Genomic DNA, 27,066 nt, shown 5'->3' on the forward strand with positions numbered 1-27,066 from the left:
CAGGAAGTCAAGCAACATAACCAATGTTCACAGTCTTGGCTAAACAGAGACTCAAACGGAGGCTTCTGTCTCTCAGAATCTCTCCAGCTAAAACTGCTAACCCTCGTTTTTTATAATAATAATAGTAATTATAAAAACTTCATTTTAACTGTAAAAATTTTGGTTAAAAAAATGTTTTCTATGATCTAACCTGTAATTAGCACCTTTCTCCAAACCTAAAAGTCTCTTTGAAAAGTTAAAATTGCCACTTTCTGTAATATAAACAAGACAATGTGAGCTCAATAAATCTAGCTTATTCCAACATTCCTCTTTATTCTAGAAATAAACTCATAAAAAGTGCAACTGTTCTAGTATGACATTAATAAAGATAATATATAAATGTTATCAGTTTCTATATGTCAGAAAGGGGGAAAAAGCATTGAAAATATTTTCCAATCAATAAAAAATGAAAACATTTTAAACAAAAGAAAAAAGAAATTTGCAGAAAGGTATGAATTTCTTTAAATAGCTATTATGCATAGAAAAAAATGTTCAATTCATCTACAGTCCAAGAAGGTAAAACAAATACCATTCCTCTTCTTTCAAACTAAGACTGAGAACCAATTAACTCTAATATCTGGATGGTTTAGGAAAATTAGCACATCTTCAAATACGTGGGCTCATTATTATCTGCAAGTGATATAGCCTTTATCAGATTTTTGAAACATTCATCAACACCTTTGAAAAACACATGGCTTTTGATCAATTTTATTTTCATGAGTTCCTAAATACAGCTTTAGTTTGGCAGGGTTAGTTTTGCAGGGATCAAGTAAAATATTAAGATTATAAAAACTTATTAAAAATAAAAAATCTCTAACAATATGAGAATTTTGTTATAAACTATGATATACCCTCCATAAAATGAAAACCTATGCAGCCATTACTAGCAGTAGTATATGTCATACATGTTTTGGAAAGGCATTTGAATTACAAAAATTTAAAACCTCAAACTGGCAACTGTCCTTTGAGCAATTTATTCCACAGAGATTTATACAAGTGCCAGGATATCTGTACAAGAATGTTTACTGCATCATGCTTTTATAACACCTAAGGATTGTACACAACTAAAAAACATTACATCAGTTCAGTTCAGTAGCTCAGTCGTGTCCAACTCTTTGCGACCCCATAAATTGTACCAGGCCAGGCCTCCCTGTCCATCACCAACTCCCGGAGTTCACTCAAACTCAACATCCATCGAGTCGGTGATGCTATCCAGCCATCTCATCCTCTGTCGTCCCCTTTTCCTCCTGCCCCCAATCCCTCCCAGCATCAGAGTCTTTTCCAATGAGTCAACTCTTCGCATGAGGTGGCCAAAGTACTAGAGTTTCAGCTTTAGCATCAGACCTTCCAATGAACACCCAGGACTGATCTCCTTTAGGATGGACTGGCTGGATCTCCCTGCAGTCCAAGGACTCTCAAGAGTCTTCTCCAACATCACAGTTCAAAAGCATCAATTCTTCGGCACTCAGCTTTCTTCTCAGTCCAACTCTCACATGCATACATGACCACTGGAAAAATCATAGCCTTGACTAAACAGACCTTTGTTGGCAAAGTAATGTCTCTGCTTTTGAATATGCTATCTAGGTTGGTCAGAACTTTTCTTCCAAGGAGTAAGCATCTTCTAATTTCATGGCTGCAATCAACATCTGCAGCGATTTTGGAGCCCCCCAAAATAAAGTCTAACACCGTTTCCACTACATTACATACTATACAGCTATTTAATAAAAAGAGAGATTTCAAAGCTGCTGTTGTACTTTTTTTTTTTTTTTCCTATCCATGCAGCTTGTAGGATCTGAGTTCCAGGGATTAAACCTGGACTCCTGCCAGTGGAGAAGCGTTGAGTCCTAACCATTGGACCACTAGGGGATTCCCTACTAAACTGTTCTAATGAATGAGGAAGATCTTCATGTGTACTCATACTGCAAGATGTCCAGACAGTCTATCAATTTTTAAAGTTTTTGTAACACGATATGTAGTCACATTTTTGTTAAAGTATAAATATTATACAAACATTAAGATTTCTAGGAAAATAAGAAATTCTATAATGATATATCTGGGAAATAAAAGAGTTACTTTTATCTTGTACTCTTCACATACTACTTGAATTTCTTTTATAACCATGATTTTGTATTGCTTTTATACTTCTCACGTTTCCATTTGCAATCTGCTACATTCAATACCCTGAAAAGTAACTGGAGTCTTAACCATTAATCCTAAATGTCACGCATATCTGATGTTTTAGGTATTTCATTAACTATATCTGAGTGTATTCAATAGTAAACTACTGAAAACCACATAAAACTATTCCAATTATAATAAATAAATCAAATTAAATTTATACAACATAGTATTTATACCCATTCTTTTTTTAATGGGAAGATCTCTATGAACTGATAGGGAATGATTTCCCATCTATATATAGTTCAAGAAAAGCAAAAGGAAAAGAAAAGCAAAGGGAAAAAGAGTATAAACAATATCCCCCTTTAAAGAAAGGGGGCTTCCCTTGTGGCTCAGATGGTAAAGAATCCACATGCAATGTGCAAGACCTGGGTTCGATCCCTGGGTTGGGAAGATGCCCTGCATAAAGGAAAGGCTAACCACTCTAGTATTCTGGCCTGCAGAATTCCATGGACTGTAGAGTCTACGGGGTCACAAAGAGTTGGACACAACTGAGCCACTTTCACTTAAAGAAAGGAGACAGAGAAGGGTATATGCACGCACACACATGCACCAAGTTTATTTTTGTAAAAACAAACAATAATAATATACTGGAAACTAAAGAAAATGTTTTACCTATGAAAACAGGTTAAGAAAGGGTTTTTATAATTTATTTTTAATTGGAGGATAATTACAATATTGTGTTGGTTTCTGCCATACATCAACAGGAATCAGTCACAGGTATACATATGTTCCCTCCCTCGTGAACCTTCCTCCCACCCCAAGAAAGGGTTTTTAAGGAAAAGTAAATTTTTAATTTCATTTTGACTTCTGAATGATACAACTATTTTACATATTCAAGAAATAAAATTAAAAGATTACAAGAATAAAAACAAAAAACTGAACTGTATTACAAATGCATAATATAAATGTTTAAAAAAATTAATTCAAGTAACTTTTGAACCTGATACTCTGTACATCCTTACGCCACAGGCTGTGTGACGCAAGTCTGCTGCACCCAGAGCCCCTGTCAATATAGAGCAGGACTATAAAGAAAGCTGAGCGCCAAAGAACTGAGGCTTTTGAACTGTGGTGTTGGTGAAGACTCTTGGGAGTCCCTTGGACTGAAGGAAAATCAACCAGTCAATCCTAAAGGAAATCAGTCCTGAATTCATTGGAAGGACCAATGCTGAAGCTGAAACTCCAATACTTTAGCCACCTGATGCGAAGAACTGACTCACTGGAAAAGACCCTGATGCTGGGCAAGACTGAAGGCAGGAGAAGGGGACAACAGAGGATGAGATGGCTGGATGGCATCACCAGCTCGGGAGACATGAGTCTGAGCAAGCTCTGGGAGTTGGTGATGGACAGGGAGGCCTGGCGTGCTGCTGTCCACGAGGTTGCAAAGAGCCGGACATGACTGAGCGACTGGACTGAACTCTCTACACCCTTAGTGAATATATTAAGATAAAATCTGGAAAATCTTAGTTTTTATTTAGCAGAGATACTGATGGAAATGGTGTTGAGATAATAATTCTGAAACTAATGGTGTGTGCAGCTAGTTGAAAAAGTTAAAGTGTTAGTCACTCAACTGTGTCCGACTCTTTGCAGGTCCATGGACTGTAGAGCCCTCTAGTCTCCTCTGTTCATGGGATCCTCCAGGCAAGAATACTGGAGTGAGTAGCCATTTCTTTCTTCAGGGGATTTTCCTAACCTAGAGATCAAAACCCGGGTCACCTGCATTGCAGGAAGATTATCATCCAAGCCACCAGGGAAGCTGGTTAAACAACATGAATAAATATAACGTTTGAAAGCTGCGGGGGCTTCCCTGATAGCTCAGTTGGTAAAGAATCCACCTGCAATGCAGGAGATACCGGTTCAATTCCTGGGTCAGGAAGATCCACTGGAGAAGGGATAGGCTACCCACTCCAGTATTCTTGGGCCTCCCTTGTGTCCAGCTGGTAAAGAATCTGCCTGCAAAGCAAGAGACCTGGTTTCCATCCCTGGGTTGGGAAGATCCCCTGGAGAAAGGAAAGACTACCCACTCCAGTATTCTGACCTGGAGAATTCCCTTGGGGTCGCAAAGAGTCAGACACAACTGAGCGACTTTCACTTTCACTTTTGGAAGCTGGGAGAAGGTATACATTAAGTATGGAAAGGAGGAAGATAAAGAAGACCCCTAGGAAATACTGGATTTGAATTGGAGATATCAATATAAATTTAAGACTTAAAATATCTAATTAAAGTGCAAAGGAGCAAAAGGATTCAGTTCTTGGTTTCGAAATACCTTTCTCGAATGTGAAAAAAATCAGGCTCTTTGGAGAAATCGGTAATACCAGATTTAGGTCTGAACCTAAAACTAAAACCTAACACAAAGTTCTAACCACAAAACGAGGAAGTATTCAAAGCATTAGGGGGAATATATCAGAAAGATACAAATGTAGGTCTGAAAAGGCTCCCCCCTAGCTATAGGACAACTTAAGATAAAAAAGAATGATGAGGTATAATATACTGAACAAAAATTAATCAAGGAGTCTATAAGTGAGTTTAAAAAAAAGGAATAGTACAAAAGGGAACCACCTCATTATAAAAGAATACCTACTAATAAACATAGAGGGAATGACAACTTTTTAAAATCACCACTTTGCAATCATTAATGTAATAACTGATACAGCTAAGGATCATCGAAGTATAAAAAACACTGGTCAAAGAGTATTGCGGAGAAGGATGTTCACATGATCTCGAAGTATTATCCCAGATTATTCAATAAATCACAAAGAAGGAAAGACACCAACATAACGGAGAGATAAGCAGACATAACTTTAAACAACAGATTAAACCTAACATCAGAAAGAAAGGAACTGGTATTATATGACTTCTGATGTAACTGCAACAGAATGTACAAAACATCTTTTTCTTGCCAAAACTATGTAACTGGAATCTAGTCATGAGGAAACAACAGACAAAATTAGAATACAGAACATTCTCTCAGACAAGTCTGAATTCTTCAAAACTATCGATGTCATCACAGACAAAAGGTTTAAGGACACTGTTCTATATTAAAGCAGACCAAGAATATAACAATCATTAATGTATGATTTCTGACTACCCAGGATCAAGAAATTTTAAAGGTTATATACTAAAATATAAGTGGACTAATTTTAATGTGGACTAAAACTACATACATGTGTGTGTGTGTGCCTGCGTGTGCACATGCGTGCTGTCGTGTCCAACTCTTTTGTGACCCCATGGACCACCAAGATCCTCTGGACCTGGAATTTTTCCAGGCAAGAATACTGGAGTGGGTTGCCATTTCCTATACTCTAGGGGATCTTCCCAACCCAGGGATCAAACCCACGTCTCGTGTCTCCTGCACTGGCAGATGGATTCTTAACCACTAGCACCACCTGGGAAGCCCCATATACAAGTATGACTATTATCATATCAATATAAAATTTCTTAGGTGACATTTCTTAGGTATTATGGATCTACAGAAGAATGTAACTGTTGATAAGACAGACTTTAAAAAATATTTAGGATGAAATGTCAATGCCTACAACTGACTTTCAAATGGCTTGTGGGGGGCATATAAATGGGAGAGATAAAGGTAGCAAAATACTGAAGGATATATGTATTCAATTTTCTGTTCTTTCAACTCTTCTAGAAGTCTGAACTTTTTCCAAAACAGAAGTTGAGGGGAGTAAAGAATAAAAATAAAATCCACACTGTATACATTTAACAGAGATAATATTTTACAATCTTCAAATGCATACTGCAAAAGTACTTACCTTACTTGAGGTTGTAAGCAACAAGGTCCTTTGCAGATTCTCCTTTTCAGCCAATGAGAACTGTAGTCTGCTAATCTCGTCTTTGAAATGAGTAATCATGTTTTCTTTGTTCCCATCTAAATTCTTTAAAGTCTGGACCTCTGACAGAAGCTTGGTATTTTCTATTTCTGTATTCTTCAAATGTACCTGAAACAGTGATTGAAAATGCCAAGAATATTCTTTCTAACTCCACAGCCTAAGTTACTCAATAATTTAAAGTATCACTATTTATCTCTAACCCAAATATGATCAAGGAAAGGAAAAACTCACTAAGCAAGGAGTCAGGAAAGCAAATTCTGCCAAATGATTACCCAAGTATATGGAAGCAGAACACAACTTTTCTGAGTTTTGCTATTGTTGTTTTAGTTTTCCACAGAGATTAATTCTAAGGTCTAACATTACCTGATCTCTAAAATCTTCCCTTTTACTAATTTTCCATTAGTTCTCTTTAAAATTACAAATGAATTTGGTTGTTCTTTTGGGGAAACGTGTTACAGGCATATTCATATATAAAGGTATGACCAGATTCAAGAAAAACAAAGTACATTCAAGAATGATACCTTAAGCAATTAAATTTCTTGCTTATGGAAAAAGTACTGTCATTTACTTCCTATGTGCCTAAAAATACATTTATTGACTAATTAACCCAACTATATTGATTTTTCCCAGGAACTCTGGCTGCTGCTATTCACAGTACATATGCAAATCAAATTCTATAACAAGTATCTTTAAAATTTAAACTGCAGTTGAAAGTAGTTTTTAAAAAAATACTGTATGCAACTGCATACTGCAACTTTCAACGGCAGTATGCAACTGCAACTTTCCTTAGGTATCAGTATTATTAATATTTCCCTTTCTCTCTCTCTCTCTCATGCTCTGAAGATGGCTGTCCCAAGAAACAGAATGGGTATAACCCATAAACATGCAAAACGTTTCTATGTTCTGCAATGAGGTGCAGAGTAGACTCTTTTTTTTTTAATTTTCAAAGCAAAAATTTTTAAAGATTAAAAAAGAATTAACCAACCCCCAAATAAGAAGGAAACCACTGTAGTTTCATGGTATAGTTTGAAATAAGGGAGCCTGATACCTCCAGCTGTTTTTCTCCAGAAATCAATCTGTAGATTGGGTAGTATGGTCATTTTAACAATGTTAATTCTTCCAATCCATGAGCACAGTGTATCTTTCCATATGTGTTACCTTCATTTTTTTCTTCATCATTGTCTGTTTTCTCACTACAGGGCTTTTATTCATTAGATTTATTCCTAGACATTTTACCCTTTTTGACTGTAAATGGGATTGTTTTCTTAATTTGTCTTTCCAAGAGTTTGCTGTTAGTATACAGAAATGCAGATGATTATTATTATTCTGTGTATTATTTTTGTATCTTGCAACCTGACCAAACCCACTGATGAAAAGCAAGTTTTCAGTGGCATCTTCAGGATTTTCTGTATAATGTCATCTGCAAATAGTGACAGTTTTACTACTTCCTTTGCAATTTGAATTCCTTTTCTGTGTCTGATCATGATGGCTATGACTTCCAATACTATGCTGAATAAAAGTGATAACAGTGGGTATTTTTGTCTTGTTCCTGATCTTGGAGGAAGTACTTTTCATCAAGCTTTTCACCACTGAGTACACTGTAGTATATGACTCTTATTATGTTGAGGTATGTTCTCTCTTAAGCACTTTGTTGAGAAGTTTTATCACAAACATATGTTGAATTTTGACAATAGCTTTTCCTGCATCTACTGAGATGATCATATAATCTTTATTTTTTTAATGTAATGTATCACAGTAACTATACTTGGTATACTACAAAGCTAGAGTAATCAAAACAGTATGGTAGTGGACAAAACCAGACACACTGATCAACAGAACAGAGAGCCCAGAAATGAACCCACTCATATAAGCAATTAGTCTATGACAAAGGAGGCAAGAATATTACAACAGGGAAAAAAAAATTTCTTCAACAAACTGTGTTGGGGAAACCAGACAGCTACATGCAAAAGAATCAAACTAAGCTACTTTCTCACACCATATATGTAAAAATAAACTCAAAATGGATTAAAGACTTAAATGTAAAACTTGAAACCATAAAACTTCTAGAAGAAAACAAAGGCAGTAGATTGTTTGATATTGGTCTTAGCAAAAAATTTTGGATATGCCTCCTCAGGCAAGTGAATCAAAGGCAAAAATAAAACAAATGGTACTACATCAAACTAAAAAGCCTTTCCCCAGCAAAGGAAATTATCAACAAAATGCAAAGGACACCTACTGAATGGGAAAAGATACCTGAAGTATATCCAATCAACATGGAGTTAACATGCAAAATATACAAAGAGCCCATACAACTCAGTACCAAAAAAACAAGCCCGATCAAAAAACAGGCAGAGAACCTGAACAGGCATTTCCCCAAAGAAGACATACAGAAGATCAACAGGCAAATGAAAACGTGTTCAAGATCACTAATCATCATGGATATACAAATCAAACACCTCACCTCAATGATACATCACCTCAGTCTTGAGAATGGCTACTAACAAAAAGACAACAAATAACAAGTACTGGCAAGAATGTGGAGAAAAGGGAACCCCTCCACACTGCTGGTGGGAATGTAAATTGGTGCAGTCACTATGGAGAAACAGTAGGGAGATTCCTCAAAAAGTTAAAAAATAGAACCATATGATCCAGCAATTCCACTCCTGGATATTTCTGAAGAAAACAAAACACTAATTTGAGAAGATATAAATACCCCTATGTTTACTGCAGTATTATCTACAATAGCCAAGATATGAAAGCAACCTAAGTGCTCATCAACAGATGAAAGGATAAAGAAGATGCTGTGTGTATGTGTACACACACACACAGGTATATTACTCAGCCATAAAAAAAGAAAAACTGTGCCATCTGCAACAACATGGAAGGACCTAAGTGAGATAAATCAAAGACAAACACCATACTACTTCATTTACGTGTGTTATCTAGAAACAGAACAAATGAACATAAAAAAGAATGACAGATGAAGAGAACTAACAAGTGGTTGCTGGCTGGGGGATTAGAGAAACAGGTAAGGAAGATTAACAGGTACACAGTTATAAAAACAGAATCAGTCACAGGTATGAAATATATAGCATGTGGAATATAGTCAGTAATTATGCAATACCTTTGTATGGTGACAAGTGGTAGCTAGACTTATTGTGGTGATCATTTTGAAATGTATAAAAATATAAAATCATGATGCTGTGCACCCAGAACTAAATATAGTTTTGTGTGGGTCAAATTAAACTTCAAAAACAAACTCATGGAAAAAAGAAGGTCAGATTTGTGGTTACCTGAGACAGAGGGTGAAGGGAGGGGGCGTTAGATAAAAGTAATCAAAAGGTACAAACTTACAGTTAAAAGATAAATAAGTACTAGGGATGTAACATATCACACGGTAACTAAAATTAACACCACTATAAGTCATAGATGAAAGTTATTGAGAGTAAATCCCTCGAGTTCCCATCACAAGGGGAAAAAAAATCTTTTATGTGAGATGATGAATGTTCACTAAACTTATTGTGGTAATCATTCCATGATATACACCATTATGCTTATGCCATAAACTTATACAGTACTGTATGTCAATGGTATCTCAATAAAAATGAAGAAAAAAAGAGGTGATTCTCAGAAAAGATGTGGAATTTCATACTTGGGTACCCAATGATGGCACCAAGCTTATCAATAAATATAAATAAGTGAATAGTTATTTTTTAATAAGAAGGAGTGGAAAACCTACTGGCAATAAATAAATCATATTCTACATTTTTAGTGCAAATTGTGACGAGACTCTCAAATACTGACTATATGAAGCTATGTTTTATTTTTAACATATACCATAATTATATAAATGAGTGCTGTTCTCTTCTAATTAATAAAGAGATTAAATCTATCCAAGTAATATTTAACTCAGAATGTTCTTGAAATTCCTAATCTGGAACTGCCTTCAAGAACTGCTTAAGAACCCTTAAAATAAGTAAGTACCAATATGTATCCACAATATTGACAACTAATGCTCACTATCCTATTTTAGAGCTGCTTAAACAGGAAAGGAGAAAAAACTCTAAAAGGTGAAGATTTGTCTACAGAATCCTTTTTTAAAATGAAAGTCTCTTAGATAATTCCAAAAGGCAAACTAAAATATGATCATCACTGAAATAAATTAATCCTCTCACTAACATTTATATATTCTTAAAAGGGGAAAATTAGTCGCACAAATCCTGATCAACAGCTATCTTATTACCATTAAAAAATCTCTGACTTATACATTACCGGCTAAGTATCTAAAACACCAGTAACTTAAACTTCCTGAAAACTTTTAGGGACTATACACAATGAGGTAGTTTAAAATATATCCCTAAATCCTTTGATTCTCCTCTCTTAAAGAAGTGGAGCCTAATTCCCCTCTCCAGTATCAGCTGGAGTGACTTGCTTCTAATTAGTAAGATAAAGAAGAAGCATCAGTGTTCAACTTGCAGACCAGGTCATAAAATGCATTGATTTCCTCCTTGCTCTCCCTTGTACGGCTCACTCTGAGGGAAGTTGATTGCCATACTGTGGGGACATTCAAACAGCCACCGAAGAGGCGACATTCCAAGAAACTGAAGGGCCTCCTGCCAAAAGTCATGTAAGTGAGCCACTCTGACAGCACATCCCCCAGTTCTAACTGAGAGCCTTTAGCTGACTTAAGCCCTTGCCAACATCTTGATTGCAACTACACAAGAGACTCTGAGCCAGAAACACTCAGCTAAATTGCTCCCAAATTCCTGAACACTAAGTTTTGGGGCAATATGCTACACAGCAAAAGATAACTAATAAAAATGTAAGGAATAAATTACCTTATAAAGTTCCTTCTCATCCTTTTCTGTCTTCAACTGACATTCAAGTTGTTCTCTTTCATACTGTGCCTTTTTGAGTTTGTCCTTTAAGCTGAGTTAAAGTCAAATAACATTAACATAAACAAAAAAAAACTTTCTTAAAACATTTTTAAAACATGAAGATGTTTTTAAAATATTAGAAATACCTGTCTAATTCAGTTTCTTTTTCAATCGCTTTATGAGTCACTGACACAATATCTTCCTCAAGCTGGAGAGCTTTGGACGTAGCATCATTGTATCTCTTCTTAAATTCTTCATTTTCCATTTTTAAACTTTGTGAGACTTCAGTAAGAGCCTTAGAAACAATAATAAAATATTTTGAGAAACAGAAACATAATCAGAAATACAAATTTGTATATTTCTAAGAAATCTAGCCTTAAAATTTTAATCCCTCATTTGTCCCCTCCAAACTTTATAAGAATAAAAACTAAACCTGAAATGGTAACATACAATAAACTTTTTAAATACTAAATTAAACAATTACTAACTTTTCTCCTGGACTTTTCACACACTCTGGGATGATTTCAGGACTTTCTCCACCAGAGGGCAGGCAACGAAAGTGAGGAAAAAACTTCAAAATTAGTCACTTTGGGGTTTTTTTTTTTTAACACATCTTGCTTTCCACTATTACTCCAATGACAAAACAGTTTTCATGATATTAACAAAGGTTAACACCCACTTCTTCTAGCATAAGTCAGTAAGCACCACTGATAATTAAGAAAGTACAATGGGTATTGTGAAAGTGTTAATTGTTTAATCATGTTTGAATCTTTGCAACCCCACTGACTGTAGTCCACCAGGATCCTCTGTTCATGGAATTCTCCAGCAAAGAATACTAGAGTGGGAAGTCACTCCCTTCTCCAGAGGCTCTTCCTGATCTAGGCACTGAACTCAGGTTTCCCACCTTGCAGGCAGATTCTTTACCATCTTAAAATAGATAACTAAAAAATCTTATCACATCAACTAAGACAATTAACTAACTTACAAGAACTTCATCAAGCCTCTTCCTAGGCTTGTTTTATAATGGACAAAAAGGAGATAATAAGGCCTTTAGTGCCTAGTTCATAAAATTATGAGAATCAAATAATATATAGTGCATTGGAGGCTTCCACACAGTTATGGGAAACTATACAAAGAACTAATAAATTAAGACAAATTGTGCTAATTAAAAATTAATCTAAAATTTTCCTATTAATGAAAGTACTACCCATCGACCCAACAACAAAAACTACCCACCAACAAAAACTAAAGAAAATCACCATTCTGCCAATTTAAATGTATCAAATGTTATGAAGTATCTATATGCCAATGAAAATATGCTATCTATAGTATCTATATGCTAATGAAAATTAATTGATTTTCATCAAGTAACAACAAAATTTTTTACTTACAAGTAAAATATTTTAATTATCTTATTAGAATACGAAAACTACATCATTGCATCTAAGAACAACATAATTCATTAAGAAGCTTATCACAACAATGGTCAGATACCTTCTATTGGTTTTAATTTTGCTCAAAACAACTTCTTGCCTTACTGAATTTGCAACATAAACCAAAGACTGATATGAAAAACTAAATGCTATTCTGATTTCAATGCTATTCTGATTTCTCTGATTACCCAGAGAAAACAGGTAATACTCACTCAGCTTTAACAGCTGTCACTATCCAATGATTCTTTAAAATCTGACATTTTCAGTATTTGTCTTGCTGATTTATAAGGAGAGGTTTCTAAACTGCTTTTTACATTTTATTTTTATTTTTACCAAATGCTCTCTCTGAACAGGAATCGCAGCAGGCCAGGCCTCCCTGTCCATCACCAATTCCCAGAGTTCACTCAAACTCACGTCCATCGAGTTGGTGATGCCATCCAGCCATCTCATCCTCTGTTGTCCCCTTCTCCTCCTGCTCCCAATCCCTCCCCACATCAGAGTCTTTTCCAATGAGTCAACTCTTCGCATGAGGTGGCCAAAGTACTGGAGTTTCAGCTTTAGCATCATTCCTTCCAAAGAACACCCAAGACTGATCTGCTTTAGGATGGACTGGTTGGATCTCCTTCCAGTCCAAGGGACTCTCAAGAGTCTTCTCCAACACCACAGTTCAAAAGCATCAATTCTTCAGCACTCAGCTTTCTTCACAGTCCAACTCTCACATCCATACGTGACCACTGGAAAAACCACAGCCTTGACTAGATGGACCTTTGTTGGCAAAGTAATGTCTCTGCTTTTCAATATGCTATCTAGATTGGTCATAACTTCCCTTCCAAGGAGTAAGCGTTTTAATTTCATGGCTGCAATCACCATCTGCAGTGATTTTGGAGGCCAAAAAAATAAAGTCTGACACTGTTTCCACTGTTTCCCCATTAACTCCATAGTGAATCACAAATTAATTTGAATTGTAACTTGAGAGTCTCAAAACCTTTTTGTGGTACCTTTAAAGACACTTAAGAGCTTCTTAGCTTCTAAGCGCACTATAAAAGGCATAAAATACCCAAGTGGGGATTATTCTGCAGGCATGTTGCATTCATATCTGAATGAAGGATAAGCATTTTCAATATGTCTAAGTCTTCCTTAGCATGAAAATGACATCAAAGCCTTTAGTGTACATACAAATAACTAAGAACCATGCTTTCCTTTAAAAACCTATATAGAAATGCATATACAAAATATTTTTAAAAGAGTAAAATCTGCAACATAGTCTTCAAAAACACTTGAAATTTGAAATAAATATTCATTTGGTCAGCATTTGCCAATTATGTCAAAAGAGCACAATAAACCTAATATTTAAACTTAAAGAGAAGAGTAACTCAGCTACACTGTGCACCAAGATAAGAACAGTAACTACAAAGGAGACAAAAGGAGATTAAGAGATTTGAGCATATCAGATTTATGCAGCAGACTTCTTCTAAACTGAAGGATCACATCACCATGACCCACTATTACCAATTCCCCTCAATTCTCAATTATGAACAACCAGACAAAAAGACTGTGAAACTGTAAATCACTTATGTGATTCTGTGGCTAAACACCCACTAAAAACATCTTAAGTAACAACACATTTATTCCCATGTTAAAAAGGACAAAATTAACTTTGACTACAAATAAATACATGTGAAGATACTGTGTCTTCACAGTATCACTAACAATTATCTAGAAAAAAGTATCGTTTTCTGGATTCAAACATATACAACAGTAAATTTTAGTAAATTAGTACCTTAATACTCTTAATAGCAAGTCACTGGCAAAAGGATCATGTCATTTATGCAACCTGCTAGAAGAAACTTAAAATAAATCTGACTCATTTAATATAATCTGGCTTTTCTCAAACACTCTTTTTTGAAATCAACTAGAATACCAAACTCGACTGAAGAAACAGTGGGAGGGTTCCTAAAAAAACTAAAAATAGAACTATCATGATCCACCAATCACATTCCTGGGCATATATCCAGAGGAAACTGTAAGCCAAAGACACACTGCACCCCAATGTTCACTGCAGCATTCTTTACAATAGTCAAAACATGGAAGCAACCTAAATGTCCATCAACAGAGGATTGATAAAGAAGATGTGGCATACATACAATGGAACAGTAGCCATAGAAAAATGAACTAACGCCATTTGCAGCAGCATAGATGGACTTAGAGATTATCATACTAAGTAAGCAGACAGAGGAAATACAGTTTATATGTGCAACAAAAAAAATGACATAAATTAACATACAAAACAGAAACAGATTGAGACTTCAAAAACAAATGCAAGGTTACCAAAGGGTAAATGGTAGGAGGAGGGATAAATTAGGAATTTGGGATTAACATATACATACTACTATTTATAAAACAGATAATAAGGACCTACTATATAGCAGAGGGAACTCTCTACTCAATATTCTGTAATAACCTATATGGAAAAGAATCTGAAAAGAATGGATATATGTGTATGTGTAATTAAATCACTTTGCTATACTACCTGAAGTTAACACAATATTGAAAATCAACTATACTTCAATATAAAAATAAAGACTAAATATAAATAAATAAAAAGTTCAAAAATTCTATCTGTACAAGATGTACAAAGCTGGATCTCAGAAAAGGGAGACAAATCAGAGATCAAATTGCCAACATCCATTGGATCATAGAAAAAGCAAGAGAATTCCAGAAAAACATCTACTTCTGCTTCATTTACACTAAAGCCTTCAACTGTGGATCACAACAACTATGGAAAATTCTTAGAGAGATGGGAATACCAGACCACCTTACCTGCCTCCTGAAAAAACCTGTATCCAGATTAAGAAGCAACAGTAGAACAGGACATGGAACAACTGACTCGTTCAAAATTGGGAAAAAAGTACGTCAAGGCTGTATATTGTCACCCTGCTTATTAACTCAGATGCAGAGCACATCATGAGAAATGCTGCGCTCAATGAAGCACAAGCTGGAATCAAGACTGCCACGAGAAGTATCAATAACCTCAGTTAAACAGATGACACCACCCTTATGGCAGAAAGTGAAGAGGAACTGAAGAGCCTCTTGATGAAGGTGAAAGAGGAGAATGAAAAGTTGGCTTCAAACTCAACACTCAACAAAGATCATGACTTCTGGTCCCATCACTTCATGGCAAATAGATGGAGAAAATGGAAACAGTAACTGTTTTTATTTTCATGGGCTCCAAAATCACTGCAGATGGTGACTGCAACCATGAAATTAAAAGACACTTGCTCCTTGGAAGAAAAGCTATGACAAACCTAGACAGCATATTAAAAAGCAGAGTCATCATTTTGCCAACAAAGGTCTGCAGTGTTAAAACTATGCTTTTCCAAGTAGTCATGTATGGATGTGAGGGCTGGACCATAAAGAAGGCTGAGCACCAAAGAATTGATGCTTTCGAACTGTTGTGTTGGATAAGACTCTTAGGAGTTCCTCAGACTGCGAGGAGATCAAATCAGTGTGTCCTAAAGGAAATCAACCCTTAATATTCACTGGAAGGACTGATGCTGAAGCTCCAATACTCTGGCCACCTGATGCAAAGAGCTGACTTATTGGAAAAAACCCTGATGCTGGGAAAGACTGAAGGCATGAAGAGAAGGGGGTGACAGAGGATGAGGTGGCTGGATGACATCAATGGACAGGAGTTTGAGCAAACTTCGGGAGACTGTGAGGGACAGGGAAGCCTGGCGTGCTGCAGTCCATGATGTCACAAAGAGTAAGACACGACTGAGCGACTGGACGACGATGACCTTTACAAGAAAATACCAAATCCAAAGGATTAAATTATTTTTGAAGTAGAAAAAGTATGGGGAAGAAAGGCTACAAGTGTATCTACAAATGTCTAAATTATTTCCTAAACATGTATACATTTCACAGACAACTAAATCTTAAAGGTGGGTTTCATATACATTTTAAAGAGACATGGAGTAAAAAGAAAAAACTTAGGATAGCATAATTTTATATCCCACGTTGAAGGTCAGGAACGGCAGCGGTAAGGAGATACCCCTCGTCCAAGGTAAGGAGCAGCGGCTGTGCTTTGCTGGAGCAGCCGTGAAGAGATACCCTACGCCCAAGGTAAGAAAAACCCAAGTAAGATGGTAGGTGTTGCAAGAGGGCATCAGAGGACAGACACACTGAAACCACACTCACAGAAAACTAGTCAATCTAATCACACTAGGACCACAGCCTTGTCTAACTCAACGAAACCAAGCCATACCTGCAGGGAAACCCAAGATGGGCGGATCATGGTGGAGAGGTCTGACAGAATGTGGTCCACTGGAGAAGGGAATGGCAAGCCACTTCAGTATTCTTGCCTTCAGAACACCATGAACAGTATGAAAAGGGAAAATGATAGGATACCAAAAGAGGAACTCCCCAGGTCAGTAGGTGCCCAATATGCTACTGGAGATCAGTGGATAAATAACTCCAGAAAGAAGGAAGGGATGGAGCCAAAGCAAAAACAATACCCAGCTGTGGATGTGACTGGTGATAGAAGCAAGGTCCGATGCTGTAAAGAGCAATATTGCATAGGAACCTGGAATGTCAGGTCCATGAATCAAGGCAAATTGGAAGTGGTCAAACAAGAGATGGCAAGGGTGAACATCGACATTCTAGGAATCAGGGAACTAAAATGGACTGGAACGGGTGAATTTAACTCAGCAGGAATCTCTTAGAAGAAATGGAGTAGCCATCATGGTCAACAAAAGAGTCCGAGATGCAGTACCTGGATGCAATCTCAAAAGACAGAATGATCTCTGTTCGTCTCCAAGGCAAACCATTCAGTATCACAGTAATCCAAGTTTATGCCCCAACCAGTAATGCTGAAGAAACTGAAGTTGAACGGTTCTATGAAGACCTACAAGACCTTTTAGAACTAACACCCAAAAAAGATGTCCTTTTCATTATAGGGGACTGGAATAGAAAAGTAGGATGTCAAGAAACACCTGGAGTAACAGGCAAATTTGGCCTTGGAATATGGAATGAAGCAGGGCAAAGACTAACAGAGGTTTGCCAAGAAAATGCACTGGTCATAGCAAACACCCTCTTCCAACAACACAAGAGAAGACTCTACACATGGACATCACCAGATGGTCAACACCGAAATCAGATTGATTATATTCTTTGCAGCCAAAGATGGAAAAGCTCTATACAGTCAACAAAAACAAGACCTGGAGCTGACTGTGGATCAAATCATGAACTCCGTATTGCCAAATTCAGACTCAAATTGAAGAAAGTAGGGAAAACCGCTAGACCATTCAGGTATGACCTAAATCAAATCCCTTATGATTATATAGTGGAAGTGAGAAATAGATTTAAGGGACTAGATCTGATAGATAGAGTGCCTGATGAACTATGGAATAAGGTTCGTGACACTGTACAGGAGACAGGGATCAAGAACATCCCCATGGAAAAGAAATGCAAAAAAGGAAAAGGGCTGTCTGAGGAGGCCTTACAAATAGCTGTGAAAAGGAGAGAAGCGAAAAGCCAAGGAGAAAAGGGAAGATATAAGCATCTGAATGCAGAGTTCCAAAGAATAGCAAGAAGAGATAAGAAAGCCTTCTTCAGCGATCAATGCAAAGAAATAGAGGAAAACAACAGAATGGGAAAGACTAGAGATCTCTTCAAGAAAATTAGAGATACCAAGGGAACACTTCATGCAAAGATAGGCTTGATAAAGGACAGAAATGGTAAGGACCTAACAGAAGCAGAAGATATTAAGAAGAGGTGGCAAGAATACATAGAACAACGGTACAAAAAAGATCTTCATGACCCAGATAATCATGATGATGTGATCACTAATCTAGAGCCAGACATCCTGGAATGTGAAGTCAAGTGGGCCTTAGAAAGCATCACTACGAACAAAGCTAGTGGAGGTGATGGAATTCCAGTTGAGCTGTTTCAAATTCTGAAAGATGATGCTGTGAAAGTGCTGCACTCAATATGCCAGCAAATTTGGAAAACTCAGCAGTGCCCACAGGACTGGAAAAGGTCAGTTTTCATTCCAATCTCAAAGAAAGGCAATGCCAAAGAATGCTCAAACTACCGCACAATTGCACTCATCTCACATGCTAGTAAAGTAATGCTCAAAATTCTCCAAGCCAGGCTTCAGCAATATGTGAACCGTGAACTCCCTGATGTTCAAGCTGGTTTTAGAAAAGGCAGGGGAACCAGAGATCAAATTGCCAACATCCGCTGGATCATGGAAAAAGCCAGAGAGTTCCAGAAAAACATCTATTTTTGCTTTATTGACTATGCCAAAGCCTTTGACTCTGTGGATCACAATAAACTGTGGAAAATTCTGAAACAGATGGGAATACCAGACCACCTGACCTGCCTCTTGAGAAATCTGTATGCAGGTCAGGAAGCAACAGTTAGAACTGGACATGGAACAACAGACTGGTTCCAAATAGGAAAAGGAGTACATCAAGGCTGTATATTGTCACCCTGCTTATTTAACTTATATGCAGAGTACATCATGAGAAACGCTGGACTGGAAGAAACACAAGCTGGAATCAAGATTGCTGGGAGAAATATCAATAACCTCACATAGGCAGATGACACCACCCTTATGGCAGGAAGTGAAGAGGAGCTAAAAAGCCTCTTGATGAAAGTGAAAGTGGAGAGTGAAAAAGTTGGCTTAAAGCTCAACATTCAGAAAACGAAGATCATGGCATCTGGTCCCATCACCTCATGGCAAATAGATGGGAAACAGTAGAAACAGTGTCAGACTTTATTTTTTTGGCCTCCAAAATCACTGCAGATGGTGACTGCAGCCATGAAATTAAAAGACACTTACTCCTTGGAAGGAAAGTTATGACCAACCTAGACAGCATATTCAAAAGCAGAGACATTACTTTGTCGACTAAGGTCCGTCTAGTCAAGGCTATGGTTTTTCCTGTGGTCATGTATGGATGTGAGAGCTGGACTGTGAAGAAGGCTGAGCGCTGAAGAATTGATGCTTTTGAACTGTGGTATTGGAGAAGACTCTTGAGAGTCCCTTGGACTGCAAGGAGATCCAACCAGTCCATTCTGAAGGAGATCAGCCCTGGGATTTCTTTGGAAGGAATGATGCTAAAGCTGAAACTCCAGTACTTTGGCCACCTCATGCGAAGAGTTGACTCATTGGAAAAGACTCTGATGTGGGGAGGGATTGGGGGCAGGAGGAAAAGGGGATGACAGAGGATGAGATGGCTGGATGGCATCACGGACTCGATGGACGTGAGTCTGACTGAACTCCGGGAGATGGTGATGAACAGGGAGACATGGCGTGCTGCGATTCATGGGGTCGCAGAGTCGGACATGACTGAGCAACTGAAGTGCTCTTTTAATTAAAATCAAATGGTTTACGTATATATATTCTAACAATTTATATTACACGTGCATATGTGACATGTGTTATGCTGGATCAATGGAACGGAACAGACAACACAACAATAAACCCATGCATATATGTTCAATCAATTTCCAACAAAGGAACCAAGAATATGCGATAGGAAGAGGGTACTCTCTTCAAGTGGTGCTGGGAAAACTAGACAGCCATAAGCAAAAGAATGAAACTATACCACTGTCTTAATCCACACACACAAAAAAATCAACTCAAAATGAATAAAAGACTTAAATTTAAGACGTGAAACTGTAAAACTCCTAAGGGAACAGAGGATAATAATCTCCTTGACACTGGTCTTGGCAACGAATTCTTAGATTTGATAACAAAAGCAAAAATAAGCAAGCAGAACTACAAACTTAAAAGCTTTTGCACAGCAAAACAAACTATCAATAAAATGAAAAAGTAACCTTCAAAACTGGAGGAAAATATTTGTAACTCAATCATCTGGTAAATATCCAAAATTATAAAGAACTCACACAACTCAATAGCAACCCCCTAAAAAACCCACACAATTTAAAAATTGGTGGAGGAACTAAAAAGACATTTTGTTCATAAGAAAGCATATGAATGGCCAACAGGCACATGAAAAGGTGATCAAAAATCACTGTCAGGGAAATGCAAATCGAAACTACAAACAGTATCAGCTCACACCTATCAGAATGGCTGTCATAAAGACCAGAGACAACAAAACATCGGTGAAGATGTGGAGGAAAAGGTACTGTTGTGTACTTTTGTAATGTAAACTGGTGCAGGCACCATGGAAAACCAAATGGAACTAAAATTATCATATGATTCAGCAATCCCACTTCTGAGTACGTACCCAAAGGAAATGAAAACAGGACAAGGAAGATAATTTATCGGCACTCATGTTCACTGCTGCATATTCACAACGGTCAAGATAAAGAAACAACTTAAGTGGGTTGAATGGATACAGAAAATATGGTACATAAATACAATGGAATACTATCTAGTCATGAGAGAGAAAATCCTGCCACTTGCAACATGGATGGACCCTAAGAGCATTATGTTAAGTGAAATACACTAAACAAACACTACATGGTATCTACTTATATGCAGAATCTAAAAAAAAAAGTCAAACTCATAGAAAAAGAATAGAAAAGTGGGTACGAGGGACTAAGGGGTGGAGGACAGGGATGGAGAGGTTGATAAAAGAGTACAAAGTTTTAGCTGTAAGATAAATAAAATCTGAGGATCTTACGTATATTATTGTGGCTGTAAGTTAACAACACTGTATTGTCTAATTGAAATTTGCTAACAGAGCAAAATTTAAATGTTCTCACACACACATGAAACAACATATAGGGGAATTCCGCAGTGGTCCAATGGTTAGGGCTGTGCTTCCACTGCAGAGTGCACAGGGGTTTGATCTCTGGTCTGGGAACTAAAGTCCTACAAGGCACACAGTGTAGCCAAAGTGAAACAAAAAAAAAAAGGGATAAATATGTAGTTGAAGGATGTGTTAATTAACTAGATGGGAGGAATTCCTTCACAATGTATACATATTCAAGTCATCATGATGTATACTATTAAACATGCTCCAAGTAACACCTCTGTATTAATCTATATAAGAATATGAGATAATTTGAAGTATTTATTTTAGAAACAAAACATTCTGAAACTATCACATAACAAATCAGGGACAAAGTGAAAGTAAATGGCTTTAAAGAAATATACTGCTTAAGTTATGCATTAAAAGTAAAAACCTTCATGTCTCTTCTTCTCAATAAAAAAAATCAGGAAAATAGAATTAGAAATTCAATGATATCCTAACTTCAAAATTGATTTTTAGCAATTCTACACATTAGGAGATAATAATATATTAAAAAGCCACTGGGCAATCTATACATTAAACAGTTTAAAAGCCTTAAACTACCTCTGTCCAAAATCAGGTATCTAATGAAAGGATAAAGCAAGCCAAAAATATAAAGACAGTTGGAGAGGTCCACACTAGACAGAGCCATTATATGAGAGATCTTTCACGTTCTCTCACTCATGTACTTATGGTCACTCCCAAATGCCTGGTAACTTCTCAAGGTACCCTACACCTTGCTGTTTACTCACTAAGTCATGTCTAACTCTTTGTGACTTCATAGATTGTAGCCTCCAAGGCTGGAGTGGGTTGCCATTTCCTTCTCCAGGGAATCTTCCTGACCCAGGGATCAAACCCACATCTGCATTTCAGGCATATTCTTTACCCTACCTAATTTGTGAAACTTAAGAATCAAAACAATATGAATATAAACAAGAGTTCATAACAAGCTCCTCATATTGTTTAAGCAATATTGTTTGAGTACCACCCAAAATAATTTGGTTTTAAAATATCTTGAAGGACATCTTAAATTACCAATATTCAAGTTAAGAATGTAATTTATGAAAACATTCCATCCACAGGGCACCAAAAGATTATGAACTAATTAGAAAACTTAACAGGGTCACAGCCCATTTTAGTCCTATTTGAAAAATAGGATTCAGGAGCACTGGTTCTCTGAACCTCAGTTTTCAATCTTCTAATTTCAAATATATATCCAGCACTTCAAAACAAAAACCAGAACACAATGAATACATATACAAACTGATAATTTTTACATAAGTCTAATAAATGTAAAGTGAAAGTCGCTCAGTCGAGTCAGACTCTCTGTGACCCATGGACTGTAGTCCATGGAATTCTCCAGGTCAGAATAGTGGAGTGGGTAGCCCTTCCCTTCAAGGGATCTTCCTAACCCAGGGATCGAACCCAGGTCTCCCACATTGCAGGTGGATTCTTTACCAGCTGAGCCACAAGGGAAGCCCAAGAGTGGGTAGCCTATCCCTTCTCCAGCAGATCTTCCAGACCCAGAATCAAACCAGGGTCTCCTGCATTGCAGGCAGATTCTTTACCAACTGAGCTATCAGGGAAGCTAATGAGATATCATTTGACATTAAAAAGAATGAAATACTGATCCATACTATAAAATGGGTGAACCCTGAAAGCACTGTAAGTGCAAGAAGCTAGTTCCAAAAGTACACAATTTAATGGTTTTTAATATATTTACAGGCTTGTGCAACCATTACCATAACCTAGTTTTAGAACATTTTCATCACCCTCAGAAGAAACCTTTTACCTATTTATGGTCACTGTTTCCCTCCAGTCCCAGGCAACCACTAATCTAAATATCTATAGATGTGCATATTTTGTATATTGCATAAATGATCTATCTTACAGTTCTTCAGATATTCAGCAGTTTATATACTCATACTTCAAAGAGAAGCCCTTTGAAACTATTATACGAAGACTGTTTTTTAGAATTCATACCACGGATTTTAAACCAGATTTCACACCAGATTTTAAACAGGTGCCAAGAAATGTCACAGATTTTATAAGTCACTCAACTAACCCAGGTTTAAAAGTTTCTGAACTATTCTAACTGCCCAGCAGCCCTGCCTGATTAAGATGGAGACTATAATTTTGGAAGTAAAAAGCAAATTCATAAAGAACTAGAAGCCCCATGACTAGCAGCAAACAGGAAGCAGCTCTCCTAGCAAGCATATTATTTTATCCCCAGAATTAAGCAATTGCCAAAATATAGCTCAGAATTGTTTGTATATAACATTATACAAACATAGCTTTTAGAATCTGGGTAAAATGTCGATTCTTACTCCTCTTGGATGACATTATTACTTAATTTCTTGATTATGAAAATTAATACAATATTAGCTGAGGTTAGTGAGAATCTATTATGCAACAAATATTCTAAGTCTTTTTGTCACCATTTTCTAAAGAATAACTTAAAAAAAAAAAAATCACTTCCACATACCTTATCTTCCCAGATTATATATTCCAATGGAAGAATAGCAGCAAGGAAGAAGTCCCCTTCAAGATGGGTGACTGTCATCAAGATTTGTGAGTTGCCATAAACTTCCAAAGATTTCTTCTGGGTACCTTAGCCACAATCTCTTACAAATTTTGCTTCATTAATCCCCTGACCTCAGTCCTCCACTTTCTCAACCCAAGTCTGTCAGCATAATCTTCAGTCTTATCTATAGTGCTTAACCCATCCCCTGGACAGCAGAGAGAACCTAAGACTGTTTAAATTTCAGGTAATACTCAACTGAACCAGAGAAATGGTCTGATGTACATGAGTAATTTCACACAATTAAAGGCCTCTCTTTCTGCCATTCCTACTCTAAATCATCCATTCTTCCCTTTGGATTTCAGGGTGAACAGAGTCTAACATCAAAGGCCATACTTTAGGGTATTCTTGATCTCACAGGCTAAGTACAGGTTGTAATGGGCCATTTTGGAAAACTGCCAATCTCAGGTAACAGCAAGAGAAATGCATGAAGAATAGAAAGAAAAGGGTTAGAACTATACAAAGGACAGCAATAGAGTTACAACAACTGGATTAAAAATTTACCTGGATGTTCTAATAGTCAAGCTAGCCACATATAATGAGATTTTATTATAACATTTATAATACTTGGGTACACCTGCTTAAAAAGTTCAAATTTAAAAAGTGGTTCCTTAGAATTCCCTGGAGGTCCAGTGGTTAAAAGACTCTGAGCTTAGCACGGATTCAATCACTGGTCAGGGAACTAAGATTCCACGTGTTACACCACCCTCCTTCCCGCCACCCCAAAAAATGGTTCTTTAACCAGAGTATCTACCCCTACTGTAGGATATTCCTACTGTAGGATTGCAAGTATTCCCCAGGAATAAAATTGGAAGAATAACTGTGTATTTTAAACTAAAAAGGCTAATAGTAATAAGGACAAAAGACTTCACAGACGTTTATAAGGAGACAAGGAGAAGGACATGGCAACCCACTCCAATATTCTTGCCTGGAGAATCCAACGGGCAGAGGAACCTGGTGGGTTATAGTCCATGGGGTCGCAAAGAGTCAGAAACAACTAAGCTACTAATCCATAAGGAAATAAACAACTGTACACACTGCTTGATATTATGTTTACCCTCTAACTCAAGCAATCCTCAAACAGAATAAGGTTAAAGTAATCTTTTGAGCCCTATCTGTATATCACCTCTGCTCAAGTGTACAATATACAATCACTCCACTAGAGTGTAAAATGGCTCAATTAACAATTATTAAGCAACTGTTCTAGGTCTTGCTGCAAAAAAGAATAACTGGGAGAGGGGGATAAATTTAGAGGTTGACACTGACATATATATTACTATATCCATGTAATGGCCTACATGGGAAAACAATCTAAAAAAGAAAAAGTAGATATATGTGTAACCAAATGACTTTGCTGTATACCTGAAACTAAAACAACATTGTGAATCAACTATACTACAATAAAAATTAAAAAAAAAAAAAAAAAAGTGGAACAGACTCCATCCTTAGGGAACAACAGGTCAATCCTGTCAATGAGCATAAGCATTTCCAACTAGTAACAATGTAAGTGAGACTGTGATATATATATATATATAACCATAATCTGTGCAAGTTTGTCAATAAATTTCCTTATGAAAATATTAAATAAATAAATCAATTACTAGGTCACTTTTTCCATTGTTTTTGACTATTGTCTTAAATCCATTTGTATCTCTAAATTACACTGTTCTACACTTAAACTTTTTTCCTTAGCTTAACACTGCCAATTTTTTTTAATTAGGTGGTTTTTAGGATAATTTATTGCCTTTCTCACATCAATGATTTCAAAATTATAATACTACATCTTATTTCATTGAATTCTGATTTTTAAAAAGTAATTTTAACTACTTTATTCTACTCTTCCCTTTATTCAGTGTTTATCATTCCTAATTGTATTTCTAAGCCACCTCCCCAAGATCAATCACGTATTCTATAATTAGATGTAAAGCATCTAGAAACAGCTGTTAGGGACTAAAAATCTCAAAAGTATTTTAACTATTCACAACATAAAAGAGGCTGTGGCAGAAGGTTGACAGGATTTGACCTATCCTTATACAAGTATCTATCCAAATACATTTTTCAACATGGGACCTTCACTCATTTTAATTAGTTCAGTTCCTGAAAAAAAGTGGATTTCAAACAGTATAACTCCAATCAGTTAATTAGGACACAACTAACCTTTTGCTCTGCTTGCAACTGATCACGTCTTTCTTTCTCATGGTTAAGTTCTCTTTCCATTCTTCCAACTTGTTCTCGAAGTTGTGCTGTTTCCTTTTCCAGAACAGCAATTAACTTTAACAGTTCTTCTTTTTCTTTCATGGTTTTCTCAATTTTCAACTACAAAACAGAAACTCAAATTGTTTATAATCCTACAATATATTACAAATTCAGTTTTCCATTTCAAAAAAATAGTGAAAAAATTTGTAGAAAGAACTTTTACAAACTTTCTTCTTCATATGAATCAAACTCCTCTGTCGTCAGTTAAAAATTCATGAATCTGTCAATGTATGGCAAAAACCACTACAATATTGTAAAGTAATTAGCCTCCAATTAAAATTTTTAAAAAATTAATGAATCATAAATGTAAACTATTTTTGATTGGGCAAAGAAGAAAACATTACAAGAAGGCAAGTGCAGAAGGAATGAATTTTATTATGAAGCTGCCTGCTAATCACTTTTCAAATCAGTACTAAAAATAAGGCATATTTAGTTTCATGAGTGACTATTCTGGGCTTTTCTTATCTTGGGTAATAATCAATGAGAAAAACATGTACCTCTTCTTGAATGGAAATCTTTGAATTTATTAAGAACTTCCTTGTGTGTTACATAAGGCCTTCACCTGTGGGATTACTATGAAGTTTGGGTTCTTTAAATAAGGTCTTAGGAGTGGGAGATGAGAACAAATGTATACCTATGACCAATTCATGCTGATATACGTGGAAGCCAACACAATACAGTAAAGCAATCATCCCCCAATGAATAATAAATTTAAATAAGATACTAAGAAATAAGTTTCTGTATGTACAAAACAGCCTCTATTTAGGTAAATTAAAACAAACTTTATCAGTAAATGCAAATTTTAGAAAAAAAAAATGCACACTTTAACAACGTAACGGACTCTTACATGAACCCTAATAGTTAACTTAGTTCAGGAACGCCAGTATTCTAAAAATTACCAAATTAAGGGACCTAAAATAGAAAATAAATAATATGGTCAATATTTTTCTTTCAGCAAGTTGTCTGATTCTAACAGGGGAAGAAGAATGGAGACTCACAACAGAAGCATTATACATTTAGCTAAATAAAAACGTTTTCCCCCAGTATACCCCGAGTTAATTTCCCAAGGTCATGGAAACAAACTCTTAATTA

General features: G+C 36.4%; 1 protein-coding gene across 3 annotated transcripts in view; it reads right to left on the reverse strand.

The window, feature by feature from the left end:
- Positions 1–27,066, reverse strand: part of TAX1BP1 (Tax1 binding protein 1) — a 90,454-nt gene that overhangs the window by 37,086 nt on the left and 26,302 nt on the right. For all 3 annotated transcript variants that reach the window (XM_068972338.1, XM_068972337.1, XM_068972336.1), the window contains exons 5-8: positions 25,876–26,034; positions 11,086–11,234; positions 10,901–10,991; positions 5,985–6,170 (exon numbers count right to left, since the gene is read on the reverse strand). In XM_068972338.1, the coding sequence (XP_068828439.1) occupies positions 5,985–6,170; positions 10,901–10,991; positions 11,086–11,234; positions 25,876–26,034 (585 nt within the window). The remainder of the gene's footprint in view (positions 1–5,984; positions 6,171–10,900; positions 10,992–11,085; positions 11,235–25,875; positions 26,035–27,066) is intronic.

The sequence above is a fragment of the Capricornis sumatraensis genome, chromosome 5 (genome assembly GCF_032405125.1).
Source record: "Capricornis sumatraensis isolate serow.1 chromosome 5, serow.2, whole genome shotgun sequence".
Taxonomy (NCBI): domain Eukaryota; kingdom Metazoa; phylum Chordata; class Mammalia; order Artiodactyla; family Bovidae; genus Capricornis; species Capricornis sumatraensis.